Consider the following 16664-nt stretch of genomic DNA (forward strand, 5'->3'; position numbering starts at 1 on the left):
TGGTAGCTGGCAAGTCAAATGGTAGTTAACCCGGTATCAGGAGGGTGTCACACAGGGAATCGGCAAACCAGGACCAGCTGCAGCCCAGGACAGACTCTGGCATTAACTTGGTTTTCACACAGAAAGAAGCCTCTAAGGATCATCCTGGGGTTTCCCCCTGTGTAGAGCCCTGAAGCCTAGAAAGCCTGGTTTCCCTGGGAGTGTGAAATTTATGTGCATACTTAGGTGCCCTGGGCACCTGGATTGGTATCTGGAGGGACATCCAGGTGCACTGTTTGGGCAGATAGGTCATGTAAGAGCAGTGCTGTGAACCGGGTCCTCTTCTGAATCACCTGCAGAGCTTTGGAAACAATGCAGATACGTGGGTCCCATCTCAAACCTACTGAATTAGAACCCACTGTGGTATTGCCTAGGCACATGTACTTTTAGAAAGTTCTGTATATGATTCCACTTCTACCCTCTTCTTAAACACCACTATTACTGTGACTCTATCCCTCAGAGACTCTGCTTTTATATACAGTCTTTCAAAATTAAAAGCATTATAGAACTGGATAATTATGTACTTACCTGGTCTGGCGATGAGGTTGTTTATAACTTTTCTTGTGTAAGCTAACCCTGTTGACATGTTCATTCAGAGAACTGTTTTCTTTAGATTGTCCCCATGGTTTCAGTTTTCCTAGTTTAGGACAGAGACAGAGACAGATTTAAGAAGATCCTTGGGACTTCCCTGGTGGCGCAGTGGTTAAGAATCCGCCTGCCAATGCAGGGGACATGGGTCGAGCCCTGGCCTGGGAAGATCCCACATGCCGCAGAGCAACTAAGCCTGTGTGCCACAACGACTGAGGCTGCGCTCTAGAGCCCGCAAGCCACAACTACTGAAGCCTGCGCTCCTAGAGCCCATGCTCCGCAGCAAGAGAAGCCACCGCAACGAGAAGCCCATGCACCGCAACGAGGAGTAGCCCCCACTCACTGCAACTAGAGAAAGCCTGCGCGCAGCAATGAAGACCCAATGCAGCCATAAATAAATAAATGAAAAGATTCCTGTATTTCTATTCCTAGTTTTCTCTTTATCTGTGGCTACCTGCTTGCTGTCAACATTCATACTTTGTTTTTAAAGGCATTTGCCAGTATAATTCTATTAATTTCAATTTAATATTCCACAGATAGACGTTACATTTTTTTCCTTTAAAAATAAGTGTCTTCTACTTTTTAATCCTTGGAAAGCCAGAAAAAAATCTTAAAAAAACAAAAAAAAAACCCCTTAATACTGAATCCCATTACATAGCACATTAAAAGAAGCCATAACAACTTAAGTAGTTTATCCCAACGTTGCATAGGAATGTTTAATATTAAAGTAGTATTTCATCTGTGCAGTTTATTATTATTGTTAACCTATTAAAATTTATTTGGAATGGAAGAAGTGGGAATATTTTGTTGGCTTTAGAACTGTGACCAAATTTCCAGATGTTTATATATTACTTTATTTGTATAGTTTGACCTACTTCTGAGTACCAAAGATTATCATTTGCAGTGTTTCCCATTTTATAAAGAGGACTTTCACACTTGCCATATCATTTGATCCTTTCAGTAACCACTGAAGTAGTTATTTATTTTCCCTTCCATAAAGGAATTAAGTGACTTGTCTAGGATATAAAATAACAAGCACAGATGAAGCTCTCAACCAGGTTTTTTACCATCAGTAGAAGTTAGTGGTGATCAGTCATTCCCATAACAAATACTTTTTGAGTACCTGGTATGTGCCAGGGACTGTTCTAGGTGCTAGGGACATAGCAGTGAACCAAGTGGTCAAAAATACTTGCTCTCTTGGGGTTACATTTCCAGTGGTAGAGGTAGACAGTAGTCAAGTAAGATAACACGAGGCAGTGCTATGTGCTGTGGAGAAATGTAAAACAAGGTGAGGAATAAAGAGTGCGGGTAGGTGGGTGGGCAAGGAAGACCTTTCTTGGTTGCTGACAGTTGAGTGGATGCCCCATTAAAACAAGGGAGCAAGCTGTGCAAAGATCAGTGGGAATAGTGTTCCAGGTGGAGCAGAGGGATAACAAGTTCAAAGACCTCGAGGAGGGGTGGTGTTTCAGTGTTTGAGGAGCTGAAACACCAGTGTGGTTGGCACAGAGTCAGGGAAGGGAGGAGGCAATGAAATGAGGGTGGGAGAGAGACAGGAAACCTTAGGAGGTTCTGAGCAAGCAGTGATGTGCTCTGATCTGTTTTTAAGGTTGTAGTGGGGCAAAGAGGCTTTTGTAGAAGCCCAGGTAAGATGATGTGACTTGGACCAAAGGGAGTCACAGTGGAGGGATGAAGAGTGGTCAGATTAAAGATCAATTTCAAAGATGGAGTTGAAAGGACTAGCCGATGGACTGGATATGGGGTCTGAGAGAGAGTGAGGAAGCAAAGGTGACGCCTAGGCTTCTGCCCCGACACTCGGGAGAGAGGTGCCATTGCCACAGATGGGAAAACTTGGGGAGGAAAAATGGGTGGGAGAAGTTTTCTTAAACCACGGTTCAGTTTGACTCTTACCTCTAAATAAGGCTTACATTTTTAGGCTTCCCTGGTGGCACAGTGGTTAAGAATCTGCCTGCCAACGTAGGGGACACGGGTTCGAGCCCTGGTCTGGGAAGATCCCACATGCTGCGGAGCAACTAAGCCCGCGCGTCACGACTACTGAGCCTGTGCCCTAGAGCCCGCGCACCTAGAGCCTGTGCTCCGCAACAAGAGAAGCCACTGCAATGAGAAGCCCGCGCACCGCAACGAAGACGAGTTGCTCACCGCAACTAGAGAAAGCCCACGCGAAGCAACGAAGACCCAATGTAGCCAAAAATAAAATAAATTTATAAAAAAAGACTTACATTTTCATTATATTTGTTTCATTAACATTAGTAATTTAAAAATAAACACTGATACATGATTCTTATAGGAAGGTTTTGTTTTAAAGTAATTCCAGAAGCACTGACAGATAGATCACATTAAGTACTGACATTTTAAATGGATGTAAAGATACTTTAATATATCCCCAAGAGCGACATCTGGCCAATAAATGTCCCAGATTGTTTGACCCGTGATTCTCAGCTTGGGATCCTTTAAAAACTATAAAGAAAACATTCATTTACCCACAGCCTAACTTCCAAGTTTCTTGATTTTGGCTGAAGTTTTATTAATACTTTGTAGTAACACTGATTAGAAGTTGTCTTTGCTTAATAAAAACGTAAGTGAATCAATTATTTTTTTTTTAGTATTTGTTTAATGGACACTTTTTTTTTTTTAATGGACACTTTTTAAATCATGGGTCACGTGGATACAGGGGCAGAGGCAGGAATTCTACTCCAAGTATGGCTTCCACTGACTCACTAGAATTTTTCACATCCTCAGATGTGGAATTGTTCAATCTTAAATCTTATACATCAAAACATTCCCACATACCTTTGTGTGGCTCATAGTTGAGGGGACGAGACAAACTTGCTTTGAGATCAAACACTGGTTTTCTATGGGAGATCGGAGTCCGCGCTGCCTCAGCTGTCAACTTGAATGGGGTAATAACTAAAACAACAAACAAGATCCAAGGGCTTAATTAGAAAAAAAGACCTATTTAAGTATCACTTTTCAATCTTAAAAATAGAATTCAATATGAACAGTCTGAAACAGATATAGGGTTAAAAAGGAGGAGAAAATGGTTCTGATGAACCTAGGGGCAGGGCAGGAATAAAGATGCAGACGTAGAGAATGGACTTGAGGACACGGGGTCGGGGGGAAGGAAAAAAAAAAAAAGGACAAAATAACTGAGGAAAACTAACCCCTTAGCTGTTCCCGTTAGCAGCTCCCCAAAGAGTCTAAATATCGTGACATTTCCTAGGATCAGCTGGAGTTTAGAATCCAGTTTTAAGAATTAATCGGGTGAGGGACTTCCCTGATGCTCCAGTGGGTAAGATGCCATGCTCCCAATGCAGGGGGCACGGGTTCAATCCCCGGTTGGGGAACTAGATCCCGCAGGCATGCCACAACTAAGAGTTCACATGCCGCAACTAAAACCAAATAAATATTAAAAAAAAAAGAATTAATTGGGTGGGAGGGATAAATTAGGAGTTTGGGATTAATATATACACACTATACATAAAATAGATAACCAAAAAAAAGTACCTATTGTAGAGCACAGGGAACTATACTCAATATTTTGTAATATCCTATAAGGGAAAGGAATCTGCAAAAGATTACATATACAGTTATATATACATATGTATATATATGTGTAATTGAATCACTTTGCTGTACACCTGAAACTGACACAACATTGTAAATCAAGTTTATTTCAGTTAAAAAAAAATAACTAGGTATATTTTCAGGCTGCTTCCCTGATATTTACCCTTTTATTTATTTATTTTTTAATTTAATTTTTTTTTTTGGCCAAGCCATGTGGCATGTGGGATCTTATTTCCCCGACCAGGGATGAAACCTGCACCCCCTGCAGCGAAAGCGTGGAGTCCCAACCGCTGGACCACCAGGGAATTCCCTACCCTTTAAAAAAATTATATATTGTTAATAGTAACATTTTCATTAACACAAACAGATATAAAGCCTGCAAGGAACCTAATCACATAGAAATAAAAAGATCCATGGCTCTGGTTGTTACTAATGAAGGCTGTTACTGAAGAATATGAATTTTTGTAACATAAAGTTAAAAATATACCAGGATGGTATAACTTGGTAAGCCACATTTTTGCTACAGTTGGGAAGCATATATCTGGCACATTTTGTAATCCTTTCCCCTCACAGGTTGCCTTCAGGCCATTGTCAAATGTTGGCACTTGCCTGTATATGTGAACAAGCAACTAGGATCTAGGACCACCTAGTGAAACAACCCAGAAAAGCACAGAACTCCTGTGCTGAAGCCATTCCACTGTGTTGCTATCAAGTGTTGGCAGGGAGGGGAACAATGGGACTGTCCCACACTGCTGATGAGAATATAAACTAGTACAGTTCAACCAGTAATGTAAGTGTCTGTCTACCCTACTATCCAGCAGCCCCAGTCCTACTCTCGAGAAACTGTGTACATGGACAGGAGACATGTTCCAGAATGGTCATAGCTACACTATACAAAATAACAGAAGTTGGAAATACCCATGGGGTCCATGAGCAGTAAAATGGATAAGTTGAAATATATCCATACAATTGAAAAACACGGTGAAAATGAACTTTAGTTCATTTATTAATATGATTCTTGAAACAGTGAATAAAGAAAATCACAAGAAAAAAATTAGTTTGATTTCATTTATATAAAATTCATATTTGATAAGCGGGGAAAGAAAACTATCCCATTCCGACTGGGCACACCCCTGAGTTACTTAGAGGAGAAAGCTCAGGATATGGCAAACATTTAGTTCCTGCCTCATGTCCTTATCTGTGAGTATTTGTGAGTCCTTTCTCAGTATTAGGCAGGTGGCTGCTGCTCAGTGACCCCTGCTCCATGTAAAATGACACAGTCACATCTTAGGCAAGTCCACTCTTCATTTTTTAGCCCTGCTCTCTGCCCAAGCCCCTTTCTTCCCCTATTACAGGATGATTTAGAATGTTATGTGGAAAGTTTCCTTGCTGATATAGAAACAATTAAGGGTGGGTAGGAATGAGAGAGGTCATCTAGAGGAAGAATCATTAATTTTCTGATCCCACCTCTGTACTCTCTCTTGAAATTTAATTGTCAGTCCCACTATTCAATCTTTAATTTAGGTGTCAAAGGCATGAAAAAATCCTCAGAGTCTCCACGCTGATTATTACCAACAATAATACTCTCCTCTTGTTTAAACTCCTGCTGGATTGCTCTAGTCTCAGGGAATCTGGCAGTCCTTCCTGTGTAATCAAGGCTCTTGCCTGACATTCAGTAGGACTCTTGAGAGAATTTTGATATACTCAGTTCTAATACAGGCCTTAACCTGTTGGTGATACTCTTTTAAACCTTCACACTGCTATTGCAGTGTTCTTTTGAAAACCACTTGGTCTTTGTAGGTGATGATTAAGTAGACAGTGTGGAGAAGATTATGTATATGGCTTATTCTGGCTTATACAATCTACTAGTAGTCAATAGTGTGGCATTTATTCCATGAACTCTGGGTCCTGTTAGTTTCAGAGTCTGGCAGAACCATTCAGAGGCTGCAATGAATACTGTAATCCCCCTCCTAATCCCTGAGAAGGGGCTGAATGTTCTTCAGGGAGGGTCACCCATTTTAGGGCTCGTCTTGGACAGGATGGAGTCCTCTGGCAGATATATCAGTTTTTTTTGTCTGTGTCTCTGGCACTTCCCTTGCCAGTATAAATGAAAACTATGTTAGACAAATTTTTGCTTTTGATTCTATAGATAATGGAGAGGCTTTAAAGAAACAGACAAGCATATTAGGAAGCTACATGGCTTAAAGATAAACCAGAACTTTGCGGGGTGGGAGGGAGGTTGTTTTGTTTTGTTCTGGTTTTTTTTTTTTTTTTTTTTTTTTTACCAGCAGCAGATTCAGCCCTTGTGGTCTTTAACTCGTGTGTCCCGAGCACAGCCTGGCCTTTGGGGGTACTCCCAGATGTGGTCACATGTGGAGACTTTCTGGCTGGAGTCTTGGTCAGTGAACGCTTATGCTCATTATCTTTAGTAGCAGCTGAAAACCTAAATAGGACAGTGGAGTATAAGACATGAGTACTTGGGTCAAGCTTCTGAACAAAACCACCTACCCATCACCAAGCACTGAAAGGGCCTCAATAAATACTTGTTATACAAATGCACCTCTTTCACAGAATAGACATGTTCTTAAACAATGATGCTAGAGCAAATCATTTATCAACTTCTGTTATTTGTAAAATATGGTTTTATATTCTCTGCTCTCCCTGCCTTGGCCAATGACAGTATAAGGCAAAGCTCAAAGGAGATGCCTATGGGCCTCAAGTTATAGTTTAGGAGGTATTTTAAAAAGCTCCCCTTCTTCCTCCTCCTCCTAGTGAGGGCAAGTTCGAGGGAACAGGAGATTGCGATGCCAAATGAGTGATGGGAGCATTTCTTCCATCTTCCTAGAAGAATGTCATTCATTTGAGTGGTACCTAAGTCCTTCTCTACTCAGAGCAAATTGCCATAAATGTTTCTCATTGATCCTCTGATGCAGAGTTTTTCTACATTTTAACATCTCTGAAATTAGAATGTGTTTTACAATTGGTAACACATCAAAGTTAGTCGGCAGTGCCTTTTCTTAGTGGTTCATAAAATAATGGTGAGTCTTCAGTGGATGGTATCTTAGATTCAATGAAAATCCAGTAATGACAGACATAAATACACATAGGGTTGGTGGTGGTGGGTTAACAGAAGGGAACTTCTGGACTTACAACTAAAGATTTGATGGTGATCCTGAATCAACATCTAAAATTATTACCAAAGACTACAACAGAGTTAAGAAAATTAGGTGTGGTAGGAAAAGTGCTACTAATTCCAGGCTGCTGTGTACCCTGCATGAAGCAAGGACTAGCCCCTGACCATGGTGTTCTTAACTATTAATAAATACAATCAGAACTGCCAAGTACAGGTACCTCATATTCCAGGCTAACTCAATAAGAATTCCAAATTCAAGGGCATTTTTCAGTTTTTAAAAACTATGTCAGATAATCACACGGGTTGGGGAAGTGTTACCATGCACCAGTTCTGTTAGATGCTGCAAACGCCCTTAAAAAAGGAGCGAATCAAATTTCGGTATTAAGAGAAAGGAGCCTGAAGATCTTCATCTGTGGGGACAGTCACAGATGAGGGCTAACCTGATGTCAGGAAAGGCACAAGCAAAGAAAACAGGGATCAATGAGCATGAGATGGCTATGCTACTGCAGTACCCAGTGGGTTACAATGTTCATAGTTTAGGATGAGTCAATTCTTTAGCTCACTACATTGGGAGATTAGGAATTTAGCTTCAACTTTATATTTACATCAACGGAAAAATTTCTATTTACACATCTTTGCAGACATACATTAAATTAATAAGGTAAAATATCCATATAGATCTTATTTTCTATCTTTACTTATGAATCAAATGTGAGCTTAGGGGGACTTCTCTGGTGGCGCAGTGGTTAAGAATCCGCCTGCCAATGCAGGGGACACGGGTTCGAGCCCTGGTCCGGGAAGTTCCCACATGCCACAGAGCAACTAAGCCCGTGCGCCACAGTTACTAAGGCTGCGCAATGGGGCCCGCGAGCCACAACTGTTGAGCCTGTGTGCCACAACTACTGAAGCCCGTGCTCTGCAACAAGAGAAGCCACTGCAATGAGAAGCCCGTGCACCACAAGGAAGAGTAGCCCCCGCTCACCGCAACTAGAGAAAGCCCGGGTGCAGCAATGAAGACCCAACGCAGCCAAAAAATAAATAAATTAAAAAACCAAAACAAAATGAATAAAAAGGTAGTGTTTAAAAAAAAAACCCGTGAGCTTAGGGAAGGTGGACAAAACAAGAAAATCAAACACAAATTTAAGGGGAAAAAAGTAACTTATAAATAAAAACCGTTTGCTGATCTTTCTCTCTATTCCGATCCTTTCTCCTTTTTCATCAACGCTAAAACACTTGTTGTGGTCCACCTGAGATGTATTAGAAGCAGTAAAGCTTTGAGCCCTCGCCCTTGGTTCCATTTTGGAGCTCTTCTTTACCTGACGTTCATCTTAGTCGCTGAGAGCGCGGAGCGCTTGGCCAGCCCCTTCACACACAAGGTGCTACGGCCTGCATGGGGCCGGGCTTGTGAGCCCCGTTGGCTGGCGGGGGTACAAGCCACAGAGAGTCTTCCTCGGGGAGGAACTGGAGTTGCCGCCACTCCCTTAGTGCCGGGCTGCTTCTGAAGAAAGGGAAACGCACCACATTAAAGCTGGCCTCTGAGACAGTACTGTCTGGGCAAAGTGCAGCAGAGTGCCCCCATTTATCCCGTTTCATCGCCACTTTTAACCCTGTCATCCTTCCTTCCCCACTACCTCACCCTACCCTACCTGCCTGGCAGGCTGAGCAGTTCCCTGCACCTGTGTTGCTATGGTGACTCTGATTGAAGAGAAACTTCTGGTTGTGCTGAGTAACGTGTTACAGAAAGCCTTTCCCAGCTACCATGTCCCCAGGTATTTTCTAACTAGAGAAAGCAGGTGGCTAAACAGTCAGCCATGGCCAGAAAGGGAGGATAAATCGGTTCTCTCGGAAAGATGGTTCCTTTGAGAGCATGATATGCAGTTTATTAAATACAAACTCAAAGAGAAACCTACTATGTAAAAAGCTTATGGAATCTACAAATAATTCCTCCCCTACCCACCCCTGGCTCCCCAATAGCTTTTTAAAGTTCTTTTTAAAAAAACCTAAAGAAAAGAAAGAAGGGAGGAAGGGAAATGCTGTCTTTGAATGAAATGGCAGGGAAGGGTTCCGCTTATGTTATCTTTTTTTAGATACTGTCAAAGCACAAAGAATGACTGAATGTTTTACTATCATTAGTCTAAGCTCTGTTGCAAGCAGAAGAAATCTAACTTCACTGACAGCAGAGATAGGACTATTAAAATTGACAATGTAAAGCCAAAAGACATAAAAATTCTGATTATATCCTATGAAATAATACAAGAAACTAGAGAATTATGTTAACTTCTCATTTCGACATACGAGCAGAAGAGATTCTCATGTTGTGAGACAAATTTAAAACCAAAGTATTTGGTAAATACATATCTTTACTATAAGCTGAAAACTCAGGTTAGATGTATTAAGTATGCTGTTATATTTAACCACAACTTTTATATCTTCTTCTGTCTTTCCCCTAAAATTCCCACTTTCCAGTTCACCTGGTGACAGAATCACCAACTCTACACCTTTGCTTGAGCAACTTATGTTTAAATGATTCTACTCGCACTGAATACCAATCTTTCTGACTTTTCAGGTAGAATATTATGCCGCAGACTCTAGTAGCACTAATTTATTTTGTTTGCAGTGTATCTAATCAATTCCTTCCTTTCTTTTAGCAAAAAAAATCCTGTTTTAACAAAGCAAAGAGCTCAATCATACCATACATAAAAATAAAAATGTGGGTTAAGGAGTAAACATAGGGAAAAATAATAAAAGCGGTAAAAATAAATATAAGCATATTTTTATGATCTTGGGACAGAGAGAGCAAGACAAAACCCTCAGTTTTAGAAGAAAAAGCTGGATAGTTGGATAAAACAATAAAACCTTCCACAAGGTAAGACACCGTTAAGACAAACTGTGGGAAAGTATTTAGAACATATAATACATAATATATGTCATTAATATAGATAAGTGGCTCATAAATCAGCAAAAATTAAGAAAAAGCAAATTCACAGCAAAACCATCAATGAACACATATAAAGATTTGTAACATAAACATGTAACATGTAATGATCAGAGAAATGCAAATTCAATTGGGATTTTGTCATATACTGTCAAAGATCAAAAAATTTGATCATTCCTACTGTTAGCCAAGTTAACAGTCAACTCGGGGCACAAGGTTTCAGATCATTGCAGAGGGGAGCCATTTGGCAACTAACTCAATCAGGTTTCCACCCTCTAATCATGAAAGGAGAGATTGGTCACAGCCAGGATGATTCTCTCTAGATCTCTGCTCATTTCTTATTGTCCATCGCTCTCCAAATGACCAATCCCCAAACAAGTCAACCATCAAGAAAACCATATTAGCTATGGTGAAGTCACGGTAATTGTTTTTTATTCTCTAGTCTCCTAACAGATCATACCAAATAACCCATTTGATTGACCAATTCCTTAAACAGTGGCGCTGGGGTGGGATTTTAGAACTAAACTCATTCAGATGGGGCTATCAACTAAAAAACAACATAAGCTACTCATTTATTCAACACATCTTCAAGGCTACACTCAAGTTGATGGTTGAAGCAGTTGTTCTGCCCTTAATTTTTACATGGAAATTAATTCATCCATATTATGTAGTACAGAAAGCTTGACTTTCAATCAAGTACTTAAGTAGTCTCAGCTTCATGGTAAGTAGAACGAGTGGCCCTCCTTACAGGCATATTTGCGGCTAGCTCATGCCTATGCAGAAAAAGAAGCTAACTGTCTACTTTCTGTAAAGCATCAGCAGGACACCCTCCCCCGCTCCTCTGGGATGGGCCTCTCGTCCCAATATTCAGCTATGAATGTTGTGATACTTAGCCCTTGCTAATAGTTAAGAGTCTTCTTATGGACGTACTGAATCTCTTCCCTGGATTGTCCACCTATGTTGTTAGATCACTATGAAGGAATGGAGATGTTTAATGCCATGACTGTTTGCTAGAAGGTTGTTAACAGTGTCTTCAACTGTGGTAACAGTGGTTTTATAAATGTTCAAGTGAACATTTATTATCCAAGATTAAGCTTCTAAGAACCGTATGTTTTTTTGTTTTTTAATTATTTAGAACTTATTACCCAGTGCATTTCCCCATTGGCACTGGTATCAGAAAACTCAAAACTCAACTGAGTGACTGATATATTAGTCACTGTGCCGGTTAACAGTGCTCATTTTCTGCCCCTTTTAAACCAGCTTTATACTGTTTTGTGTTGTGTGTAAACTGCCTCAAATTCTTTGAGAAATAGGCAGGTTATTATGTATTATTAAATTCAAAAATGTTTCCCATCGATCTTTGTGGCACCCCTTTAACACCAAATACCATGTAAGACAGGAACATCAACTTCCTAGGATGTTATTTACTCACTACTCTGCTGCTAACTCAGCCTCGGGGTTGACTTTACCTTCTCTTACTCGAAGCTGCTTGAGTCCAGCAGGACCTGGCCTGATGGCCCCCCACCCAGGGAGTTCAGTTATGACAGGAAGCCTTTAAATTAGCAACTGCTAGTCACTCATTTTCCCTTTAGGTCAGAGACAGGGAAAGATGGCTTCAGCCATATATCAGTCCTTCCCCAACAAAAGTGATAGGCACAGTGTCTGAATGTGGAAAACAGAACAACTTATTGCTACTTTGGAGTTCTTCCTTTTTTTTCCCTTTTTTTCCTGTTTACTTTTTAAATTTTTTTATTACAAATTTTTAAATGTTTTATTTTTTTAACTTTATTTTTTACAGAATTCTTTTTCATAGTGAAGATTCACTGCTTTATCTGGAGGGTTTTGAAAATTCTCAAAAACAAATTTAAAATAATAAAAATACATTAGACTCAAACAAATCCATTCCACTAGTAGAATAATAGCTAATTGTATTAACCATGGTATATACACAGTATCAACATTAAAATCAAACAGCTTAGTGGCATTAAGAACATAATTTTATCAGCATACCTTCAGTTCATTAAATGAATTGTGTTCTTCAAAATGTTTCTTTTTTCTCTCAACATATTGATCAATAGACTCCATTTCCTTAAAACGAGCCTCATGAAGCTTCTTAAAATCTAGAATATTTCCCCAAATATGACAATTAACAACAAGACAAAATCCATTTATTCACCTTCCCTATGTTTTTCTGTTAACTCTTATTCTTGTCTCGGCATCCCTGACATTCAACTTCAGCATCATCTTTGCTAAAATTTTAGTTTCAAAACATTTAGGTTTTAGAAAGTCAGGGGCAAAGCATATTCACCTTATAAACTATCAAACACTGACCATCTCTCCATTGTCCATTTCACTGCTGACTAACATCTTAGTTTAGTCCAGAGGATAAGAAAAGATTAACAGATTTGTCCTCTCCCCTCACCAATTAATTAATGGCCTTTACTTAATCATAAATTTGACATTTAATAATGCTAAGAAAGTTCTATGCAAAGGATTGGTAAACTTTCTGTAAACGGGCAGACAGTAAATATTTTAGGCTTGGCGGTCACATACACTGTGGTCTCTGTCTCATATTCTTTCTTTTATACAACACTTTACAAATGTAGAAACCGTTCTTAGCTCAAGGGCTATAAGACAGGCCAAGATGGACAATAGTTTGTTGACTCCTGCTCTGTACTATTCTAACTAATTATATTCTTATTAAGTATAATTGTTAGAATTTCTCAAATATGCTAAGCAGCATTTTAAGTAATCTAAACACATAGCACAATCAACATTCTATGTGCCAGGCAATAAAGAGAATTACATGTCCAGAAATGGAGTCCCTTAGACTTATTACTAAAAATAATAAGTTTTTACAAGGTAGACATTGTGCCAAGTACTTGATACACATTAATTCTCAGATATTTCTTGAATACTTGCTACAGGCTAGCTGCCCTGCTAGGTAATCAGAAGTGGAAAACAGTCTTAATTAATCCATGTATTAACCTGATGAAATAGGTAGATTAATTATTCCCACTTTAAACTGAGGACGTGGGTTTACTGGGGATAAATAAGTTTCCCAAGGTCTCACAGGTAGAAACTGAGGCAACGAGGGCGCAAACCTCAACGCCAGTGTCTGAGCCTTCGGCCGTCACAGTGCACCGCCTCTGCAGCGTCAGCCTGAAGGGGGCCAACCACCATTCTATGTTTCTTTGTGTTGCAAAACTTACTTGGAGTAGTGCTCACAGTTCTTTTATTGTGTCCAGGTTTGGAGAGCCCATCTGTGTAGAGAGACTTCTTTCTTTCTGAAGGTATCTTTGGACCTTCATTACCTGAATCCAAGGATACAGAACTAATGAAAGATTTCCAAAAATTATTCCCATTAAGAAATGTAAGTTAACGTGGAGCATATTCATGTGATAGGCCTCTGCCAAGATGTGGCAGAGACGGCGCAAGGAGCACAAAGCATTAGTTACAGCATCACCACAATTTTAGCTCGTATTTCAAGGAGACAGACATTTTATGCTTCTGGTATAGACGTTTTTAAATTTCTGTATGTTTATAAAACTCTTTTCCAGAACTTTTGCTATGAACATGACTAGCTGTTTTAAGGAGGATGATAAAAGTCACACAATCCCACCAGCCTAAGAAACACTATTATCATTTTGGCTATTATTATATTTATTATATTTTCTCAGGTCCTTTGCTTCTATATTTGTTTTACTTTTGTTCTTTAAATCCAGTTAAAGCCATCACGTATATAAGAGTTGCTATTTCCGCCTACTTATCTCCCACATTCTAGTATCTTTTTCAACTTAAGGCAATCTACTAAAAACTGTGCAAGTGGGTTTTCAAGAAATGCTACTTATAAAGTCACTCATCCTTAAGGTTTCCCAATGCATCCATAAAACAAGGCAAAAGAATGACTGGATAGAGCAGAGGGGCTATAGGGCTTTTGCTTGGACCTTGGCCATGAAATAGGATATTTAAAGAGTCACAGTCGGCCCGGGAGTCCATGTGGGCGCCGGCGCGGCGCGGAGCAGCGCCGTGTCGCCATGGCGGAGCTGCAGCAGCTCCGGGTGCAGGAGGCGGTGGACTCTATGGTGAAGAGTCTGGAGAGAGAGAACATCCGGAAGATGCAGGGCCTCATGTTCCGGTGCAGCGCTGGCTGTTGTGAGGACGGCCAGGCGTCCATGCAGCAAGTGCACCAGTGCATTGAGCGCTGCCATGCACCTCTGGCTCAAGCCCAGGCCCTGGTGACCAGCGAGTTGGAGAAGTTCCAGGACCGCCTGTCCCGGTGCACTATGCATTGCAACGACAAAGCCAAAGATTCAATTGATGCAGGGAGTAAAGAGCTTCAGGTGAAGCGGCAGCTGGAGCGTTGCGTGACCACGTGTGTGGATGACCACATGAACCTCATCCCAACCATGACCAAGAAGATGAAAGAGTCTCTGTCATCCATTGGGAAATAGATGTCTGCTATTGGCCATCGGGGCTGAAGGCAGGAGTCTATTTAAAAAGAGAAATGGGGATTTGGGTTTTCTAAGGAAAGTTTATGAATGAGGAAATTAAGGATGGCAGCAAGTTTAAGGCCTACATCACTTGCCGCTGGACACTGGTTCCTTTGTGTTTGAAACCTAGAAAGTGGAAAAAACCTGGTGCTAAAATTGGGGTCAGAGATAGCACAGGAGAGTTTCTGTGAGCCTGAATTTCATGTGGCAAGTGCTTATCCTGGCAACAGGGAGTCTCCCTTGTACCAAACCAGAGCCCTCCAAGGTACCAGATTCTCTTAGTACACAGATACCAACAGGCTGGCAGGTTCATCTGACCTGCTTATGAGCTGGTGGAGTGTGAGGAGAGGTGTTTCTGTTTGTTGTCAACCTCCTGTTTACCAGAAGGATCACTACAACATTTCCCACAAACTGGAAATAAAACAAAATCCATGAGGTCACTAATTTAGAAGGGGAAAGGGGGCTTCTGGGGATTTGTTTTGCGTGGTTTTGTTTTGTATACAAGGGCATGAAGCTACTTTAAGATGTATAGTTGGGAGAGGTAGTTTCGATAAAAACTTTGAAAGGGTCCTTGCAGATATTCATTTCTGGCCGTCAGGATGTGGATGCGCATTTCTTTAAATTCTCACACATGACATCTTTCAGCCTGGAGACCCTGCAAAAATTTAAGAAGTGCTATCACACTGGTAGGGGAAGCAAACCTTCCCTCTGACTGGCAGCCATGATGAGCCCTGAGGCTGTCAGCAGCAGAGTCAGCCGAGTGACAAGACAATCTTGCAGTGACACTCACCCTTGAAGGGAAAGGGGATTTTGATTGTGCTATATGCTAGTCTTCAAGAATGAACAGTGAAAGAGGAATTGTTAGCTGCTTAATTAAGAGAGTTATGAAGCACTGGCTTTGGAAAAATCTGGTTTTTGTAAAACAAAATAGAATGAAAGCCTAAACCCAGTATTGCTTACTTTGCCCCCTGTGATAACAGAGCTCTGTTGAAACAATCCCTTGGCAACACGAAGGTCAAAGAAGAAAAAGTAAGCAACTCAGGGGCAAGCTGTGACCCCTTTAGAGCAAAAAACGGGACAGCCCTCCGGTACCAAATACTACTTGTGCGACATGCATTGTTCTTGCCCCAGTTCTGGCACCTTATCATTGTATTAAGGACCTTGTGTTTTTACCAACTTATTACTTGAAATGATAATATAGCCTGTCTGTTTGCTGTTTCAAGACTGTGATATATTTTCCTAGTGGTTTGGTTTTAGAAATACATGACTTAATTTTTCTTCCAAAAAAAAAAGAGTCACAGTCATTCCTCACAAGATACTTACTACAAATGGAAATATAATAACTATTACAAAGGAGCAACCTAGCAGACACCACCATAACCAGGTGATGCAAGTTGACAAGACTAGTCATAGGACAAACCAACATCTGAGCCCTCTGGGGTGCTGAATGAGGAGGACACAGCCCTAGTTTGCAGGATTCCTGCCAATAGTGCATGATCTGAATCTAACCATCACCAACATTAGACAAACCAAGTCAGAGGACCCAAGAAACTGGCCTGTATTTAAAAAAGGTCAATGCGCTAGAAGACAAAGGAAGGCTGAGGAACTGTTCCAGACTAAAGTAGGTTAAAGAGACACGGCAGGACTTCCCTGGTGGTGCAGTGGTTAAGAATTTGCCTGCCAATGCAGGAGACACGGGTTCCAGCCCTGGTCTGGGAAGATCCCACATGCTGCGGAGCAACTAAGCCCACGCGCCACAACTACTGAGCCCGCGTGCCACAACTACTGAAGCCCGCACGCCTAGAGCCTGTGCTCCGCAACGAGAAGCAACCGCAATGAGAAGCCTGCGCACGGCAACAAAGAGTAGTCCCTGCTCGCCGCAACTAGAGAAAGC

At 40.9% G+C, this 16664-nt stretch overlaps 2 protein-coding genes across 2 annotated transcripts in view; one reads left to right on the plus strand and one right to left on the minus strand.

Annotated features, from left to right (window-relative positions):
- Nucleotides 1–16664, minus strand: part of NUSAP1 (nucleolar and spindle associated protein 1) — a 34082-nt gene that overhangs the window by 1429 nt on the left and 15989 nt on the right. The window contains exons 5-10 of the mRNA XM_081228587.1: nucleotides 13490–13591; nucleotides 12288–12397; nucleotides 8659–8840; nucleotides 6495–6652; nucleotides 3436–3552; nucleotides 568–676 (exon numbers count right to left, since the gene is read on the minus strand). Coding sequence (XP_081084713.1) covers nucleotides 568–676; nucleotides 3436–3552; nucleotides 6495–6652; nucleotides 8659–8840; nucleotides 12288–12397; nucleotides 13490–13591 — 778 coding nt within the window. The remainder of the gene's footprint in view (nucleotides 1–567; nucleotides 677–3435; nucleotides 3553–6494; nucleotides 6653–8658; nucleotides 8841–12287; nucleotides 12398–13489; nucleotides 13592–16664) is intronic.
- On the plus strand, nucleotides 14268–15855 carry LOC308614278 (protein FAM136A-like). The gene has a single exon (XM_081228589.1). The coding sequence runs from the start codon at nucleotides 14315–14317 to the stop codon at nucleotides 14729–14731; it is 417 nt and encodes a 138-aa protein (XP_081084715.1). The 5' UTR covers nucleotides 14268–14314; the 3' UTR covers nucleotides 14732–15855.

Source organism: Mesoplodon bidens (genome assembly GCF_964165515.1).
Source record: "Mesoplodon bidens genome assembly, chromosome: 3".
Lineage (NCBI taxonomy): Eukaryota > Metazoa > Chordata > Mammalia > Artiodactyla > Ziphiidae > Mesoplodon > Mesoplodon bidens.

Bases quoted from the DNA above. Each gene is read 5' to 3' on its own strand.
- LOC308614278 (XM_081228589.1), top strand. From the start codon at position 14,315: ATGGCGGAGCTGCAGCAGCTCCGGGTGCAGGAGGCGGTGGACTCTATG.